General features: G+C 38.6%; 9 protein-coding genes across 9 annotated transcripts; 4 read left to right on the plus strand and 5 right to left on the minus strand. All coding sequences in view use genetic code 12, as the record gives it.

Moving 5' to 3' along the window:
• Positions 1–25: 25 nt before the first annotated feature.
• Positions 26–4,825, minus strand: YCF1 (ATP-binding cassette glutathione S-conjugate transporter; the record flags this gene model as incomplete). The annotated part of the gene is made up of 1 exon (XM_036812049.1): positions 26–4,825. One exon carries the CDS (start codon positions 4,823–4,825, stop codon positions 26–28), a length of 4,800 nt encoding a protein of 1,599 aa, XP_036668425.1.
• Positions 4,826–5,148: 323 nt separating this feature from the next.
• Positions 5,149–7,593, minus strand: SEC1 (Sec1p; the record flags this gene model as incomplete). Its single annotated transcript, XM_036812050.1, has 1 exon — positions 5,149–7,593. One exon carries the CDS (start codon positions 7,591–7,593, stop codon positions 5,149–5,151), a length of 2,445 nt encoding a protein of 814 aa, XP_036668426.1.
• Positions 7,594–8,307: 714 nt separating this feature from the next.
• On the minus strand, positions 8,308–10,407 carry YPS7 (putative aspartic endopeptidase; the record flags this gene model as incomplete). The annotated part of the gene is made up of 1 exon (XM_036812051.1): positions 8,308–10,407. One exon carries the CDS (start codon positions 10,405–10,407, stop codon positions 8,308–8,310), a length of 2,100 nt encoding a protein of 699 aa, XP_036668427.1.
• A 1,296-nt stretch (positions 10,408–11,703) lies between these two features.
• CPAR2_702820 (uncharacterized protein) lies at positions 11,704–12,291 on the minus strand (the record flags this gene model as incomplete). The annotated part of the gene is made up of 1 exon (XM_036812052.1): positions 11,704–12,291. One exon carries the CDS (start codon positions 12,289–12,291, stop codon positions 11,704–11,706), a length of 588 nt encoding a protein of 195 aa, XP_036668428.1.
• A 496-nt stretch (positions 12,292–12,787) lies between these two features.
• On the plus strand, positions 12,788–13,273 carry CPAR2_702830 (U6 snRNA complex subunit; the record flags this gene model as incomplete). Its single annotated transcript, XM_036812053.1, has 1 exon — positions 12,788–13,273. One exon carries the CDS (start codon positions 12,788–12,790, stop codon positions 13,271–13,273), a length of 486 nt encoding a protein of 161 aa, XP_036668429.1.
• A 716-nt stretch (positions 13,274–13,989) lies between these two features.
• On the plus strand, positions 13,990–14,631 carry CPAR2_702840 (uncharacterized protein; the record flags this gene model as incomplete). The annotated part of the gene is made up of 1 exon (XM_036812054.1): positions 13,990–14,631. The coding sequence occupies one exon, from the start codon at positions 13,990–13,992 to the stop codon at positions 14,629–14,631; it is 642 nt and encodes a 213-aa protein (XP_036668430.1).
• A 99-nt stretch (positions 14,632–14,730) lies between these two features.
• Positions 14,731–16,161, minus strand: CPAR2_702850 (uncharacterized protein; the record flags this gene model as incomplete). The annotated part of the gene is made up of 1 exon (XM_036812055.1): positions 14,731–16,161. The coding sequence occupies one exon, from the start codon at positions 16,159–16,161 to the stop codon at positions 14,731–14,733; it is 1,431 nt and encodes a 476-aa protein (XP_036668431.1).
• A 201-nt stretch (positions 16,162–16,362) lies between these two features.
• Positions 16,363–17,155, plus strand: CPAR2_702860 (uncharacterized protein; the record flags this gene model as incomplete). The annotated part of the gene is made up of 2 exons (XM_036812057.1): positions 16,363–16,387; positions 16,440–17,155. 2 exons carry the CDS (start codon positions 16,363–16,365, stop codon positions 17,153–17,155), a joined length of 741 nt encoding a protein of 246 aa, XP_036668432.1.
• Positions 17,156–17,528: 373 nt separating this feature from the next.
• On the plus strand, positions 17,529–18,650 carry CPAR2_702870 (putative serine/threonine protein kinase; the record flags this gene model as incomplete). The annotated part of the gene is made up of 1 exon (XM_036812058.1): positions 17,529–18,650. The coding sequence occupies one exon, from the start codon at positions 17,529–17,531 to the stop codon at positions 18,648–18,650; it is 1,122 nt and encodes a 373-aa protein (XP_036668433.1).
• Between the last annotated feature and the right edge of the window lie 482 nt (positions 18,651–19,132).

A 19,132-nucleotide genomic window follows, 5' to 3' on the forward strand; every position in this document is an offset into this window, starting at 1 on the left:
TTTTCTATGTTCGTACTTACATATTCTATTCGTCTTCAATGAATCCACCTTGTTTACACAAGGAATAAAACAACGAATCCTTCCTTTTCAACAACTCTTGTGGGGTATCAAACTCAGCAACTTGTCCCTTCTCCAAAACCAAAATACGATCAGAGTCCAAGATTGTATTTAAACGATGAGCAATAGTGATGATCGTCTTGTCTTTAAACTCAGTACGGATAGTTTGTTGTAAAATTTGATCAGTTTCAACATCAACTGCAGCTGTAGCTTCATCAAGAACCAAAATGTTTGAATAGTTTAATTTCAACAATACTCGACCAAGACACATTAATTGACGTTGTCCAATGGATAGATTGGTACCTACTTCAGTAATTTTGACGTCAAGTGGAGTCTCAACACGATCCTTTTCGGCTTCATGTACAACATCACGTGGCTGTTGTTGCAGAGAAGTGCTGCCATTGCTATCATCATTGGATTCTTCAACGTCTCGTTCTGCATACATCTTCTCAACATGATCTTTCAAGTGAGACAATTCCAAAGCTTTCCATATTTGATCATCAGAGTATTCGTCATTAGGGTCAAGATTGGATCTGATTGTACCTTCAAACACTTGTGAATCCTGAGGGATGATGGACAACTTGTGTCTTAAGTCATATAATCCAATAGTATCTGTCTTGATTCCATCAATGTTGATATCACCTTCAAAGGCCTCAATGATTCTAAACAATGCCAATGTGATTGATGATTTACCAGCACCAGTTCTTCCAACAATACCAATTTTCTCTCTTGGCTTGATATCAATGTTTATATCCTTCAATACCAAGTCCAATTCCGGTCTGTATTTGGTTGAGTAGTGTTCAAATTTGATTTCACCATCTTGTGGCCAAGCTTGTGGCGGTCTATGTTCAGATATTATCTCGGGTGCTTCACTCTTCAACCTCGAATATTCCAAACACCTCTCAACCGCGACAATGTTTGTTTCAACTTCGACAGTCATTCTCACTATCCAGTTCAATGATTGAGTAATTTGCAATGCATAAGAGACCGATAAACCAACAAGACCAGCAGTAAGACGACCGGATGACAACGTGAGGATAGATAGTCCCGCAGCTCCAAGAATGATGACAGATCCCAAAAATTCCAATCTAACGGCCAACCATCTATTGGCATTTATAGCTGGGTTATAAGCCTTCATATTTTCATCAACACGATGCTGGTTCAAAAATCTAAACCTCTCTTCCTTACCATATGCTCTGATGGTAGACACACCAACCAATGATTCTTGGAAATTGGCATATATAGGAGACCTCGAAACTGAATCCAACCTTCTCAACTCTCTCGAGGTTCTCAAATAATATTGCTGGTAGTAAACATACAACACTCCCAAGGGCAAAATTAAAAACACAAATTGCCAAGTTGAAAATGAAATAACCACAATTGTAAAGAAAACCTTGACAGTATTGCTGAAAAACATATTAAAAACTCTGCCAATAACTTCATCAATTTTGTAAATATCATTGGAAAATCGATTCAATACTCTTCCAATTGGCGTGGTTTCGAAAAAAGTCATTGGTGCCCGCATGACACTCACTGCCATTGCATTGTGTAACTTCTTGGACCCTTGAATCGTACACAAGATCCAAAGTGAAATATTTTGAATTAATGAACTGAGGGAGTAGCCGATACCCAAAAGAAAATAAATACCAAGGTATTTCACGACATTGGGGTTGTAACCATACTTGGTGTTGATTTCTGACCAGTGTTCCAACCAAAATGTGGAGCTTACATTAATCACATATGATAAGATAATGCATCCCAAAAAGATGAGGACATTAACCGGACCACAAGCTTTACCGTATTCAGTGTAAACTTCCCACTTGACTTTACCTTGCTCAATGTGTTCTTTCCTGGCTTTGGTGTCTTCGTCTTCTTCTTCCTCCTCTTGAAGCTCTTCAACTTCATCACGATACTCTTCATCATCTCTTTCGTCATCCGGTATCAAGGGTTGTTCCGAAGCACGTCGCAAACTGATTATATCCATGTCATACTCCGAGTCCAAATCTTCCAAGTTTACATCATCCTCCACTTCATAGTCTTTTCCATCTTCATTGGGTTTCAGTTTGCCTCCTTCAATATTTTTTCTCGTCGAGGGTGTTGGTGTTGGTGATTCCTCCTTCTTTTTACCAAACTCATCAATCAACAACTTCAATTTAGAGTTCTCCTGCTTCATGATGTCATCATAAGTTCCTTGTTCAATTAATCTACCAGCGCTCACCATATGCAAATGATCCGCAATGCTCAACACTTTAATGTTGTTGGTGGCAAGAACTTTACATTTACTTCTCAAAAGACCCAATGGTCCCAACACATGATCAACCAAATGCTTACCAACATGTTCATCAACCGCACTCAATGGATCATCCAACAAGTAAACATCAGCACGAGCATAAACAGCTCTAGCGAGAGACAATCTTGCCTTTTGACCTCCTGATAATGAAATACCCTTTTCACCCACTTCAGTCTTGTCACCTTTGGGTAAAATGGCCAAATCCACCGTCAATGCACAAGCCTTCAACACTTGGTTATAAAACTCAGCATCATACTTGTGTCCAAAAAGGATATTGTCTTTGACAGTACCATTCATGATCCAAGGCACTTGTGGAACATAGGCAACTTTCCCATGCAAAGTCACTTCACCGTCTAATTTGTACAAGTCACCCAAGATGGATTGTATGATTGATGATTTACCAGATCCAACTTTACCAACAATACAGTCCAATTGTCCCTTTTTCGCAGTCAAGTTGATGTTTGATAACGCAACTCTATAATTTTGTTCACCTTTGGCTTTTGACCACAAGAATGTACCATTTTTGATTGAAACGGCAACGTCACCAAGTTCTTTAGCTGGTGGCAACTTCACCACTGCATTCTCTTGCAATTCAGAACTTGTTAAATACTTGGTCAATCTACCAATGGCAACTTGTGCTTCAACAATGTTTGTAATAACCATGGGCACCACTGCCAAAGGGAATGACAAGAGGTTGAACAAGGATAAAGCCGGAAAAACCAAATCAGTGGATAAACTCTTTTTCTGAGTCAATACAAACACACCAAATGTTGAACAGCTAACCAAGAACGGTGCCAAGTTCCAAGTGAAGTTGGCAGTAGCCATAAAAATACCCATTCGTTTCAAATTTTTCAATTCCAAATCATTACGCACATAGTTTAACCTATCCAAGTATGGCACCTCCCATCCGTACAACTTCAAACTCTTGATATTGTTTAAAATTTCATTGATCAATCTCGATCTTTTATCCTTGTACTTCATTTGTGATTTTTGCAATTGCTTCTGCTTTCTAGCAATTACCGCATTCAAGGGAATCATAATCACCATAATGGCAACACCAGCCCACATGGAATTACCAATCAATCCATGTAACGAATACAAACAAATGATGATTTGAAATGGACCCGACCATACGATTTGCAAGTTCTGCAGCAAATCTTGTAATCTTTGAACATCAACCGACATCAAGTTGACAATATCACCAGTTGAAGATTCTTGTTTGGACTCATTCGACAATACAAGCGACTTGTCATACACGGTTGAAGTTAAGGAACTCTTGATCTTCATTCCGAAATCAAATGCTCTTTGGAAATACTGATGCAAGCATGCAGTTTGTACAATTGAAACAACAAACATAGCCACGGCAATCAATAAACCTCTAGTTAAAGGTAATGGCTCACCCTTTTTCATCGATTTCGAATAATCATTGACGAATTTGATCAACAACCGTAACAATTGAGGTTGGATAAATGCCAAACAATCTTGAGCTCCTTTGAAAACACCACCTAAAAGAAATTGACCGCCAAAAGCTTTCGAAATTGCCCAAAATAATGACTTTTTTCCAGCAGGTTGCTTATTCCAATAGTAGTCAAAATCATCCGTGGTGGTGGTTGCCTTCAACGATTTAGGAAGTGGTGGTAAATCCCTTTGCGTGAGATATTGTATATACCCACGTTTCATTAATCCACCAATCCAATCAAAAGTGATTCTTGAAAATACATTGGCTCGATCATAAGGTGATACATATTTGGCTCGTTGGGCATAATTGATTGGTCTCATGGGGAATATAGTCTCAATCAACAAGATGGCAAATGCATTCACAGTACTCAACACTACCAATATGGCAAAATGCAGATCAAATTGATGACGTAGTTGTAAATTAACAATTCTACCGAGATTCAAAATGATTTGGAATAACCAATAAAAAAGCAACACTCCATTGGGCACGGTTGATTTAAACTGTTCCAAATAATGAATACCCAAAGCAACAATAGTGGCAACAATATTCAACGCTAATGATGTTTCAATAACACCGCCTTGATGTAATGGGTAAGTGACAAGCAAGGCAACTTGAAATCCCAATTGGATCACAACAAGTAATAATTTGATATAGAAACTCCAATCGATTCGATTGGCCACTTTTATTTTCTTGTTTCGTAAATACACCAACTGGTAAGATCCCACAACAATCATTAATAATGAAGATACACCAAATAGTATTCCTTGTAAGAAACACGGGGTGAAATCATTGTATTTGTCAGATAAGGGTCCCCATGATTCATGTTTGGTATAACAGCTCAACATTTTCCACAGGGATGGCGTTGATGACGATGATGATGATGACGTGAGCAACTCACCCACTGGGGTTTGGGTTGAGTTGTCGTGCATCCCATGATTGATGGCTAGTACATTGACTTGAGTTAGCAAATTCAGAAACAATGGGTTCCAACTGGATGTATAGTCAATTTGTTGCTCCATTAGTGACAGCGAAGCTTTAGTCTAGTCTAGTCTTTGGAAAGTCAGAACTAAAAGTTGCAACAATGACACTAAGTAGTATCTTTGTAGGTTTTACGGCGTAATGTGGAAGAGGCAAAACCAGAATTTTTTTTTTGGTAAAGATTGCACGATGCTTAGTCTTAGTAAGCTACATACAAATAAATACACAAAAGATCAAAGTTAACTCTATTACAAAGATAAGTTTGATAAAGATGATATCATCAACTACATACTACATGTATTCAATGGAAACGACCTCCCTCTTGCCCCCTCGTTCTTTCTCTCTCTCTCTCTCTCTCTCTCCCTTACTTGAAGAATTTTTTCAACCTTGATCGTTTACCTGAAGATGATGAACCAGATCCGTCAGCAGAACCACCCCCAGGTGGAGCTGGGCTACTACCACTACTCGACTCACCACCACCACCACCTGATTTCGAGCTTCTCTTTTTGTAATGGCCACTAGTAGAGCCTGCACCATTGGAAGATGACCCAGACTCATGGTTGATTCCATGAGCTTTTGCATACATTTGCTGTTGCTGTTCAACTTGTTGTTGAAACGAGGAAACTTGACCAAATTGTGGTTGCAGTTGTGGGTGTGGTTGTTGCTGGTGTTGTTGGTGTTGTTGGTGTTGTGGAGGATATCCAGCTCCTCTGATTGGAACTTGACCAGACATTTGTTGACGAGGGATGGGTCTTGGGATACTGCTACTTCCATCATTATACAAAAAATCAGGTATATCTTCACTCTTCATTGACTCCTTGACGATATTCAAATCCAATGCTTCTAATGTCTTGTTTTCACTTAGATTCTGTAATCCAATGAGGAAATCCCTTGGTCTAAGAATCAGCTCAGATCCAATGTAAAACTCCTTATTCAACGAACTCGATAATTCATAAATGGATCTAATTTCATTATAGGTGATACCACCAGCAACATAACAAAAGATGCGTTGTTTTTGTTTATGGCCACCAACACCTCCACCACCGCCATATCGCGAAAGGTTACTTGACGATGTCCCCGTTTGTGATGCCCAACTAGCTTTAATTCTTGGGTTTCTTAAAGTACCACTTGATTGTAAATCCTTCTTGGCATTGGACCCCTTTGGCTCAGTCACAACTACTTCATCGTCTAATGGGATATCACGGAAATACGGAAACCATTCCCTATCCAAGGAATACTTGGCAACATTTTGCATAATCGTCTTGACACCGGGGGTATACCTACTGGTATTATACGTGCCTTCGTTGTTTATAGTATGGAAATACTGTTTACCAAATGGTTTATCCTTAATATCAGTTTTGAACAACTGGAACCCCAATTTATCAACATTATTAAAACATCGTTCCATCAATCCAGTAATGTGTCGATCATCAACACCAATAAATTTAATCAACTTCTCGAAATCGGCTCGAATTAATCCGCCTCGGTAATAAGCATAAATCAAAATCAATCTCATCTTGTCATTTATATGTAAATCATCTCTTGCTAAAAGGACAATTAAATCATCATGCAAGTGTTTGTTACGCTCACCTTCAAAACTGACCCCATCAGCACAGCAAGTTTGTTCAAAATCAGCAGCAAATTCAGCCAATTTCCTCAGAGCATTGATATCAAGACATTTATCAATTAGAGTCTTGTGTAATGTCAATTGTCTTCTCTCTTCATCAAATCCTTTTAAATGAGCAACAATGTACATTAAATCGGATGAAGTACTAGCTTTCGATCGATCAATCATTAATGGATTGTTCTTTACCAACTCAGTAATCTTGTTGACAATCAATTCCGAACTTTCAATAATATGCAAATGTCGCAAATTGACCCAATCTTCATCATTTTCATTATTCAAAGTTGCTTCAACATCATTGACTTCACCCTTTTCATTTTCACTTTGGTATTTGAAAACCCCTTCTCTTTCCAAACTTTGCACTATATCCATCGCCATTGCTTGATAGGTGAATTCATGCAACAATGGAGCAAACAAGTCAATAGTACGATCAGTAATCAACAAAATCGATCTGGTCTTGGCTGATACTTCGGGTGTAGGGTAGTTTTGATTACTACGACAATACTCATCCATTTGTTTTTGAAATTCATCGGCAATCAATTCGGGTAACCGTTTAGCATCGTAATTGGCATCCACTGGTCGATAAAATCTAATAAACGGGTATTCTTCCATTGAAATCATGACATTTAACAAACATTTGGCCACTTGTTTAATTTGAGGCATGACAAAGTTTAGTACATTTTTGTTGTAATAAATCGGCATTGAGTTGGCAGTCTTGTCATCAGTTAAAAACACCCTCGTTTCCACGGCATTGTATTCAAAGTTGATGCGGCCAATATAAGTCAAGTAATCAACAACGGCAGGATTGGCAAGAAATTTATTGTTGAAAAACTTGGTTCCCTTTGGGTCAACATCTTCATCTTGATAGGCAAATAGCGTCATTCCTCGCTTGTATCTCTTTGTGGTGACATCAGCCATTATACATTTCAAATTGTAGATTGATTGTTCAACCATGTAGATTGCTGTCATGTAGGTGTTTTTCCTTCGTTCTGAAGCAATTAGTTCAACTGATGCCACTATTCGCAACAATTGTTCCTTGGTGAAGGTTTTATATAGTATGGTTTCGACTTTCTTATCAATCACCAAGTTGTAAATCTCCTTCGGTTGTTGAATGCTTTTGATCTTGTTGTATATGTAGTCATGTTGGATGTTTATGAGTGAGTTGGGGTCTTTGTTTTTGGACATGGTTGAAAACAGCAATCAGTTGAAGGCAAGTCGAGCTAGATTGATGTGTGCGCTAAAACGGCTGAGAAAATGGAGTTAGGCCAAGTGGGTGATGTTTAGCGAGCTCGTACAAGTTATTCAAACGAGGTAGTTTTAAGTGGTTATGATGTTACTGGCGTATGGTATGTTTTCCTTGTCGTGTGTATGGGGGTGTTGAAAAATTATACTGTCGATTTTGTTCTGTCAATTTGGAAATATTTCCTAATTGGGACATTCACTATACACAATAGAATATTGAGAGGAATGGACATAATATATGGAGAAGCTTTAACAAGTGAGGTGGAACTAGTATGGTGCTGTATGTGAAACAGCACTCATGGGCCGAGGATGTGTTGAATAGTCCCTTGCCTTCTACTGTCGTGATGCCTTTTAAGCTTTTTCATCGACTCTACTTTTCAGGTACCAATTGAACCTTATCTTTGTAAATATCGATTTTATCGAAGGGATCATGAACTGACACGTAAAAGTCGGTGCCATTGTCTACATACATCAAGGGACAACTAATTTTACAGTCCAATTAATCCTCGTAGGTAAATTCTGTCAACGTATTCAGTTTGAACCCTGTAGTGACGCAGGTACGCACCTCACACGACAATTCAAGATTGCTACTGAAGACGATCAAAACCAATCTTAGTCAAACTTACTTTTATCTATCTACCTAACTTTGTCCATGACTCATGCCATTACCAAACACAACCCAAACAAGATACTAACCAAACTAATCCAAACAGAAAGTTTACCATCACCCACGTAAACATGTCCAATTCCAACTACTTGCAACACTGGAGCATCACCCAGAGAAGTTGATGACGTTTGAGTTGAACTTCTTGATGAACTTGCCGTGACTCCAGTGACGAATATAGACCCCGATTTAATCAAAGCGCCGCTCAACCTAGCTGGGATATCCAATGCAACAGTTTCACCAGCATTGGGAGTAACTTCCGAATACGATAAAGTAATGGCTGGTGAAGTGACATTGCCTACATTGGCATATGTCATTGGTGTTGCAAAGGGGATGGTTCCCGATTCGATATATGCAATTGATGAAATGTTTTTATCGGCTGGTGCCACTGATGAATAATTATAAGCTGGGAGTGGGTCACTTTCATCCAAGTGAAGCAATTCTGTATCATCAACATCGAGATACTTGTTGCTGTTTGCCAATGCCACTTGTTTCCCATCGTTATCAACAACAAGATAAATATGTTTTAAAAAGGGCAACCCCAAAGAATTAAAGCCAGCAGAATCAGTTCTTAAAAACGTCAAGAAACACGCCTTGTTGCCACTTTCAAATTCCAAATTATATCCTTGATAAACAGCATCCACCAAAAACTCACGCAATGGTATCTGTACCGTTACGGAGCCAATGACAAAATCAATTGTCGCATTACCGTTTGAAGTTAACGTATCACATTCAACTAACCATCGATTGGCTTCTGAACTATAATAAGCATTAGTTTGAATTGCCAAATTAATAATAACATTCAATGGCAAGTATGAATACAATATTCTTGAATCTAGCAATACCGGCAAGGCCTCACCTTCATCGGATTTGATTGACAAACTTTGACCAGTATCTACTCTTTCGATTTTAACATTGTCTAAATTTATAATAGGTATAATCAAATTTGCCAACTCGGCATTTGTTGCCGCTTGAGTGTAATTGAATCGTGAACCAGAATGAGGAATCATATCAATGGAATACAAGTCACCAATGTAATATTTCTGGTTAACAACGCCAGGTATCAATTCAGCAAATGAATGGTTTTCCGGTGGTGGTGCTGAGGATTGTGTAGTTGATGATGAATTACTAAACCAAAGTGAATAACTTTGTGATTTGATGATGCCCAGTTGTACTAATCGTGATAGGAACCCATTTCCCCTAGGGTAACTGGCCAATCCTAGTCCGCCAACATACATACTTGTTTCATTAACATTGACAAATGTGAAATTTGGCATTTCAAACATGTAGCCCAGAGTTAGATTAAAATTGAAATCATCAGTTACAAATTCCCCACTGGCTCGAATTGGATTCATGTAGGGGATAATGTACGGATCACCATTGTTGATTGAGGCATCTCCAACACCCAGTGGCGAGGGCATAGTGTCCCCGGTAGAGCTTGTGTATAACCCTCGTTTACCACAATTTGTTGTGAATAATGGAGCAGCAGTGACCGATGACGGTATCGTGGACTCACTCAGGTACTCATTCAATACACTACTTCGAGACCTATAAATTTCGGCACAATCTTTATAGCTGTGTCCATTCATGACCCATACTTCTGGTTGGATCAAGTCTAATCGAAGTCCAATGTCTTGTAAATTTGAGGCGTTTGTGTCATTTTTTAAACCAGTTTTGCCAAATCGGAACCGTGCATTGTAGTAAGAATCGTCGGCGCCAACAGTGAAAACCAATTTGAAAACATCTTCGTCGTTTTGGTTTTCAGTTGATTGTGAAGATGCGATTGATATGCTGGTGGTGGTGGTGGTGGTGTTTCGATTTGAGGGATTTTGCAGTACAGCAGCTTGTGTTGGTGTAGGTCGTGCAATTGTAAATTGTACCACATCCTCCTCTTCATTTGAATCACGTTTATGCACAATTGTATTTGGTGAATTGGAAATCAGACCAAGACTATTGAAGTTGGAATGTGTCAGTGATGGGGATAACAGTAGCAGCAGTGGCAGCAGTGGCAGCAGTACCAGTAGTAGCAGCAGTACCAGAAGCGGTAAAAGCAGTAGTATAAAGGCTATTCTGAAGTGAGTATGGTTATACATTATTAGTTTCGAAAGGTGTCTAGCGAGTGTATTAGCTCATTTGTTTTTTTTTTTTTGGGTCCTTTTTGAAAACAGTGCTTGTCCTGTGGATCTGGAAAAGTGTTGTTAAAGTGTTGTTAAAGTGTTGTTGTTGTTATTTTGTTACTATTATTATTATTATTATTATTATTATTATTGGTAGTAGTAGTAGTAGTAGTAGTAGTAGTATGCTTGAATCCAGGTTAACTCATTTTTTCATATTTTTTCATATTTTGTTAATTTTATTAATTTTATTTTTTTTTTCATATGTTGTTTTAGTGCTTCTTGGCTTTGAAAGAGATCTAAAAATCTACTCGATGGCATGATTAGCGATAGCTAAGAGAGTAGGTAGAAGAAGAAGAGGTGGATGTTAGAAGTTACAAGATATTCCCATTGGACTTACTAATTATAGTAGCTTTTGATAAGAGGAGCTGTTTTAAAAATTTGACAGATCTCTCCTGATAACAATGGCTCTCTTTCTCTCTCTCTCTCGTAAAATATATATATATCTACACCCACACTTACACAACTTACTGTCGTATACAAGCGATATTTCACATTGTATGCATGGCATGTATGTATGTCGTGTAAAATTTACTAAGGAAAGACCAAAGTTATATGCAGTACATCGTTACTAATTCTACTTTGATTTTCGCGTTTTCTGGGATTACGTCATTTCAATTTCTGTAAGCATAATATTGACATATGACTTATACCTGGAAGGAGGGATCGTTCTTCAATGATGAGGTTGATCAAACACTACACGAGCACTCCAATGGCTGTAACGGGAACCTTTGCTATGGTATTTGTGCTCAGTATACAGTAAACATCTGAAAAGAAGACCTTTCTTTTAATTGCGGTGAATAGAATAGGGTAAAAGAAGTAAGTACAACACGAAACACTGCTCAATAGAGCTGCTGCGGATGTTCTAGGTGCTTTAATTGATACCATAGATGGCCGAATGGTAATAAAGCTGTATACTACTGCACTTTGTCTGAGCTTTGAAATTGTTTGCACAACTTTTTTAATCGATTTGGCTGATAACGTATTCAAATACTTTTCCTTTTTGTAATAAAAACAACAACAAGTTCCACTGGTAATTATTACAATTGAAAGAGACTCACTCAATGACAGGTTTGTTTCTTGAAAGACATTGTGCAAAGAGCCATAATAGTCGTTGCCTGTATATATATTGCTTTTTGTGTATTATACACAATTGACTTAGCTGGGTTTAAAAACTCAGTTATATACTACTATTTACTCCAACTTCCTAGCCATTCACAGCTTCTTATTTAACCGTAAATCAACCGAGCACACATTGCATCCATTTGGATTAAACAATTTACTGATGATATCAATATTAGCCAAGCAATCCTTGACATCGGTAAACCGATTCAATGAATAATGTAAAATAACCACCAATTTCACAGTAACCAGTCTTGATCGATCGAAAATGGCATTTATAAGGGGTTCATATTGTAGCAAGTTATCAACCAGGGATTTGAAATCACTTAGCGTTATATTGACTCTATAATGATTGAACCGTGCCACATTTTTGCTTGTGTATTCACTGTTTTGTATTTGACTTATCCTATGACCCTTATGGTAATCTTCGTCACCATCATCATCAATCTCATCTTTGTAGTCCTTATCATCAATTAGTATAGAATATTCTGCGTGTTTGTAAATTTGTTGCTGCATTGTAGTTGCAAGGTCAGGATATAGACGTAATTGTTTGACTGTAGATAATGGTAAATAGTCATAAACTTGCTCAAGAACTTCGCATGGTAGATCTTGTAGCTGCAAGCTGTGATAACAATAATGCTGCTGATGTTGGTGTTGATGTTGTCTCAGTAATTGATCCATTGAATGGGGGTTTCCTAAATGATTTATGGTGTGTTGGTAAAAGCGATTTCGGCCCCAGATCGCGTGCAGTAAACTTTGTATGACACAGACAAAGAACAGTGTCGAAAGAGTGTTTTTCGCGTCAGCATGAATTTTTCGACACTGATCAAAAATTGCCTTAAACTGGTGAATGAATTGATGCTGATTATAACCGAGTGACAAAGATACCAACTTGATGACAAGCTGGAGCTCATCTCAAAAGACTTTTTAGACTCTCCTATCCCAAGAGATATATTCGTCTTCTCAATCACTATCGCTCCATCTGTTTTTAAAAGAGCGTTTCAACAAGGAAAGCACGAACACAGAGAGAGAAAAATGAAGAAAATTCATCACTAAAGCTCGAAAACTTTCAGCATCTGCACCATCCATCCATCCATCCACCTATCAAAACAACGGACCATCATCCCCCTGATTTAATCCTATAAGCACCCTACACACATTCCACTGATTCCCAATAATGCTTCCATTGTATCTCTTAACTGCTGCCAAGAACCAACCTATTCTCGTTGAATTAAAAACCGGTGAAACATACAATGGCAACCTAACCAATTGTGATTCATGGATGAATCTAACACTACATGATGTTATCCAAACCAACGCCGATGGTGACGAATTTGCCAAGATTGCCGAAATCTACATCAAGGGGATGCACATCAAGTATTTGCGTATACCCGATCAAATCATGGATCGTGTCAAAGAACAACAACAAATGTATCATCAGCAGCAGCAACACCATCAGCATCATCATCATTATGGACAAGATAATAGAAATAGGTTTGTTAAAAGAAGAGGAGGAGATGGTAGAGATAATCGAGGAGATGCTGCTGGTGGAAGAAATAATGCCGGTAGTGGTAGAAATAATAGAGATAATGGCGCAAGAGGCGGTAGAGGGGGACAAGGCGGCAGTAATAGGCCCAATAACAATCGCAGAGGTAATCAGTAATGACAATAAACGGAAAAACGAATGTCTGACTTGTGGCTTTGTAGAATGAAAGCGGAACCTAACCGCTGTAGTATTCAATGTAGAGTTTGCAATTGGCTAATGATTAATAGCCCACGCCCATCAATGTTTACCAGATATAGTAAGCGATTCTCTGCCATTTACTGGCCCTCTATTGACTATAAATCAAACCAGTCACCATCCTACACTTCCTTCCATGTGTAAAAAGCCACTTGAATTAAAAAAAAAAAAAAAAAAGAGTAATACAAACCTGAAAATATCAAAATAAAAAAGAGTCCCAAATATACATCCGTATTCGCCCACAACGTCTAATCTCCCATCTTAACCAATACCCCAGTACCGTCATCCGCAAAATGTCTCATACATTTGTGAACCATTCAACCAAAATTTCCACAATCGAGTCAATACTTGAACCTAAATTCAAAGTTATGGATCTACCACCTCTTGAGTCCACTACTAGAGCTCTCAGTATTTTTTGTGAAAACACAGACGAGTGGCAAGAGGAGAAGCATTATCATCGTCGTCAGCTGCATCAACATCTGCATCTGCATCTGCATCTGCATCATCAACACCACCACCACCATAAGCGACAAAAGCAACGTGAACGGAACTGCACACAATCCTCACCAACCAGTTTTAAAAGTAAACCGTTACCAACGAGAACAATCCCTCGTGGATTATTCAAAGGTTACAATGACATGCGTCGTTTCAATTGTATTTCACAAGCATGCAGTCTCAATTCTGATGCATTTCGAAGTTGCCAATATTGCCGCCATATTCCATACGTACCTTCCCCTCTAAAAGATGTCGCGTGCAATTCAAACAAACATTCAACAACCAACTATGCCAGTGACAAGGAATATAAAACGTGGTCCAGCAGCAACAGCAACAACAACAACAACAACATCAACAATATTCAATACCGCGAATCTGACGAATCTGATGATGAAGGTTATGATGCATTCAATGAGTATCTTTCGTTGTGGAAACAACAACAAAATATTAACAAAATCAGAGTACCTCAAGAAGTGCTGTTCATTGCGCCACGGGGGAAATCCAAGCAACAATTTCCATCACATTCATTGAAAACAGTTTCAAGCAATCCAAGGACGACAATTGCAAATGAGCGATGCATTTCACACGAACAACACCCCAGTAAAATATTCAACACCATTTGCAAAGCCAAAGACAGCAACAACAACAACAACAATGACAAGGTCGAGACGACTCATAAAGGATATGGCATGCTTGGCCTTTTGAAAAGCTCTGACTTGCAGATCAAGCAAAGATTTAATGATATCAAGAATCTGGGGAAAGGAACGCCAAGAAAACAAAACTGAATATCAGCCCCATCAACGGAGTTTTTGTGCGTACTTTCTTTCTCTCTCTCTCTCTCTCTCTCTCTCTCTCTCTCTCTCTCTCTCTCTCTCTTTCTTTCATTATTGAGAATCGGGTAACGTCCAACTTCGTAAATTTGATCTATACTTATCTTCATTAATCAACCCATTCAAATTTCTGTACCCGTTATTCTTTTCATCTTTCTCAACTTGTGAATCATAAAAATCCTTCAATTTCAAATTACATCCATATGGGTTTTCAGGGTTATCGAAAATATCATCAATACATTGATTGGGGGAGTAGTCCAAAAGTGGATACAATGCTGGGTCCCAATTACTTTCAAGAATCTTTGTATACAAGGAATTGATGATGGGGTCCATGGCAATGTGTCGATTACCTGCCGACACCGAATTACCATTGTGGTTTCCTCCCCCATTGCCATTTTGACCATTCTGACCATTCAGATTCGGCAGATGGGTTGACATAGCCAGAGATACATCTGAAGATTGTGCAACCAATTTAATCAAATCCTGATTGTTCAAATTTGTAATATCGTCAATTGGTTTACCATCAAGGGAAAGCTTAGACGAGGCTGACAGTTCAGGTGAGCTTGCCTGATTAAACACTGACCGATGACTACGTGGTGTAGGTGATTGTGGCCGTTCATCGGATTCAGATTGCGGTGTAGATGGTGCTGATACACGATTGGGTGAACCATTTTCATCCGCGTTGGAGTCGCCAAAGATATTGCTGATTCCATTGAATACATTTTTCCGTTCAAATTGGGGCACATTAAAAGTTGTGTTTCGTTTCTTGTTTTGATGGAGACCCTCTTTTAAGGCAGTCGAAGACACAACACTACTGTTGTTATCTTGAATTTGCAACTGGGTATGGAAATCAAAATTTTCGGGCAATTCTGAAAGACCAATTGTTAAATTCAATATAGAGTTTACTTTTGAGTCATCAAGCAAGTATTTCAAATTAACTGGCTCTTCAAAGTTCAAGTACTCTGCCAAGTTGATTTCTAATCGACCCAATGGGATAATGATTTGTTCATCGCCTCCATGTCTATCGTCGTGCACATAATATACTCTAAGTGATAGATACTTGTTACCAATTAACCGACTTTTCTTACTCTTTAAATTGAACTTCAAGTTGCATGTAAGTTTATAATTGAAATTACACTTGAAATTATGTAACTTCTTCAATGACGTGGTTGTTGAAATATGGCCGGAGGAACCTTTAGCTTGAGCAACTTCTTTATTGACAGTTTTACTAGCCTTTGAGTCAAGTCTGTTTAGAAATGATTTTGCTGCATTGGATGCTGATGTGCTACCATTTGATGATGAGTTGGTAGATGAGGAAGTATCTTTGGATGGTGCTCGAGATCCATTGGTGTGTTTATGCATGTGTTTATGTTTTGAGTCTCGAATCGACACTTCAATGTAGCAAGCTCCATTAATCTGTGGTACATTAGTAAGTTCATTTATAGATAGTTCAAGAGCAAACTTGGGCTTTGAAGATGAAAACATGGTTCAAGTGGGGTGTGATGTAGAATCGATGGGGAGGGGAGTGTTTGTCTTTTAACTCATTTTCATTTTGTTTGGCGCAGTGATTTTGATTGCTGGTTGAATTGTATTACATAATCTATTACATAACTAAACACTATGTTCCACAATATCAGAGACAAGATCTATACAATGCCAATAACTTAGATCCATCAAATAGTTCCAATGCAAAGCTCAACCACAATCAACAGTATGTAGCTTAAAGAGATTTACATCTAACGTTTGTATATTAACAACATAAGAGTTCCGAGTTGACATCATCACATGTACATCACTTGAACAATTACAACAAATTCAGCATCAGTTTCAAAAGTTTATTGACTCACAAGCACTTGATACGAGCTATTCAAAGAAGATAGAAAGTGAATATGTCAAGTCCATATTGAAGCTCATTCAATCGAAACAGAATCAGCTCAGCAAAGTGAGTTTCAAGTTTGTGGGGGACCCACAACCGCCGGCCAACCTCAACAAGTCCAAACATGATACTGATGCATTTTCGAACCTTCGTTCTGACTCAATCACTGTTGTTGATGACGACTACAAGCTCACTTCCAACCACATCTACATATCAAAGTTCTCGAATAGTAGGCTTTCACTAGAGTCAATGTCTATTCATTTGCAAAATGGCAATAACTCCATTTGCAATATACAATCTTCTGGTCCAGTCTTTATACAAAATGCAATCAACTGTATCTTTGTTATATCATGTCATCAAGCAAGACTTCATCACATAAAAGACTCCACAGTGATTGTTGAAAACAGAGATAAAGGGAATCCCATAATCATTGAGAACTGCACACAGTTATTGATAAATGACGTTGATGTAGACGATTTCAATCATCCTAGCAAGACTACCAAGAGTCCCAACTACAATGTCCTATCGAGCGAAGAGGTTTTAAGAATTAAACAAAGGATACCGACAATGGAGTTGCACAATATAAACCAATGCACATTTTGATTCCACCAGAGTGAAGTTCCTAGGTACTAATTGAAATAAGTGTACTACTAAACCTTGGCTTCTATGGCCCTTAATATCTTGTGTAATCTTCCACAAAAGCTACTTTTAGAGTAGCAATAATAAACTTGCAAGTGAACCTTGATAAAGACAGACACGTAAACTAGTAACTAAATTGATAGGCAGAGATTTGACGTGTATTATAAAAGAGTGGTGCGTAGTACCATTGACGATGTATCCGTGTAACTTTGTGGTGAATTTAGTGTCGTGTCATTTATTTTTTGAGACAGCGTTAAACATAATCTGTTTCTGTGCACTACTAAAATTTTGGTTCAACTGAATCTTTTCTGCAAAGTGACAGTAAAGTACCCACAACATGAACTTATTATTGTCAATCTTTGGATCATGTCTTCCATGTATCCCATCCCTATCTACCCCTTCAATCAAGTTCAACAATGCAAGCTACTACATAGTTAGACTTCTTGGTGAAGGTGGATTCTCATACGTTTATCTAGTCCATCTGTCGTCACAATCTCCCTTCGCTTTGAAACAAATCAACTGCCCTTATGGAACTCAAGACGAAACTTATAAGAACGCTATACGAGAGATTAAAAATTACCATCGGTTCGCCAATACCAAGACCCCTTACATTGTTCAGTCAATTGATGAGTCAATCGTATCCAGTCCAGATGGAGTAAGACACGTGTATATATTGTTACCGTATTTCACAAAATCAGTTCAGGATATATTGACTGAACATGTCCTCAATGGAACTAAGATGGATGAGCTGGAGATTCTCAAGATTTTCGTAGGTGTCTGTCGTGGGTTGAGAATAATGCACAATCACAAACAAGTATCAAGAAACACAGCTGTAAGGCTCGATGATGATGATGGCGACGAAGAGGAAGCTCTTTTACAAGATGAAGAAGATGATGAACAAGTAGCAGCTGCAGCTGCAGCAACAGTGTCAACAGCACCACCAGCTGACGGTGCCACTGAAATGGAGGAGTTGGTACCCTACGCTCATCACGATATAAAGCCAGCAAATGTAATGATTTCAGCGGAAGGATTACCGGTATTGGTAGACTTGGGTTCGTGCTCAAGAGCTAGGTACCATGTACGTACCCGACAACAAGCTTTGGCTTTGACCAATTTTGCTCAAGAGCATTGTACGTTACCTTATAGAGCACCTGAGTTGTTGGACGTTACTACTGGTTCACATATTACTGAAGCGACAGATGTTTGGTCTTTGGGTTGCTTGCTCTACAGTTGTTGTTTTGGATACTCGCCATTTGAGAAATTGGAAATGGAGCAAGGTGCAAACTTGCATGTTGCTATAGGTCAAGGGAGGTACCAAATACCAAAGGGAAACAATGGATATAGTAATGAGGTGATTGGGTTGATTAAAAAGTGTTTGCAAGTTGATGCCTCTGATAGGCCAACAGTAGATCAACTTCTCGATGAAGGTTTGGATATCACTAGTAAGCTATCGGTATAAAGGTTGTGGCTTGGAAGACATTGGATATTTTTGAGTGTTCTTGGTCCAAGCTTTTGCTTTCCTTCCTTCCTCATATTCTATCTCGAATGAAGGTAGCGAAGTGTTAATTTAACTCATCCCAATGACTTACATTGGGTCGGGATCTATCGAGCGTATGCTTTGAGGGTCGTTACTGGGAATCATAGTGGGGAACATCTGTTCCGGGCCTCAAATGAGGTAGGGTGACATAGTTATCATCGGATTAATCGAGTTTGGATTGATCTGCACCGGGAAATCTTGGTCCTGAAGCCAGGCAGGAAAAGGAAGTCACCTCCCATCAAGTACACACAGCTACCTGCCTTAATAGATGATTACGTATCTTATCAACTCAATCACCAAAATGTTCAACATTCACTCTTCCAACAAAGCATTGTAATTTATAGTACCTCTCGGGTAGCGCCGACCGAAACTCAAAACGCGGATATACGTGTCAATGAAATTTC

The sequence above is a fragment of the Candida parapsilosis genome, contig 006110 (assembly GCF_000182765.1).
Source record: "Candida parapsilosis strain CDC317 annotated contig 006110".
NCBI classification, from domain to species: domain Eukaryota; kingdom Fungi; phylum Ascomycota; class Pichiomycetes; order Serinales; family Debaryomycetaceae; genus Lodderomyces; species Lodderomyces parapsilosis.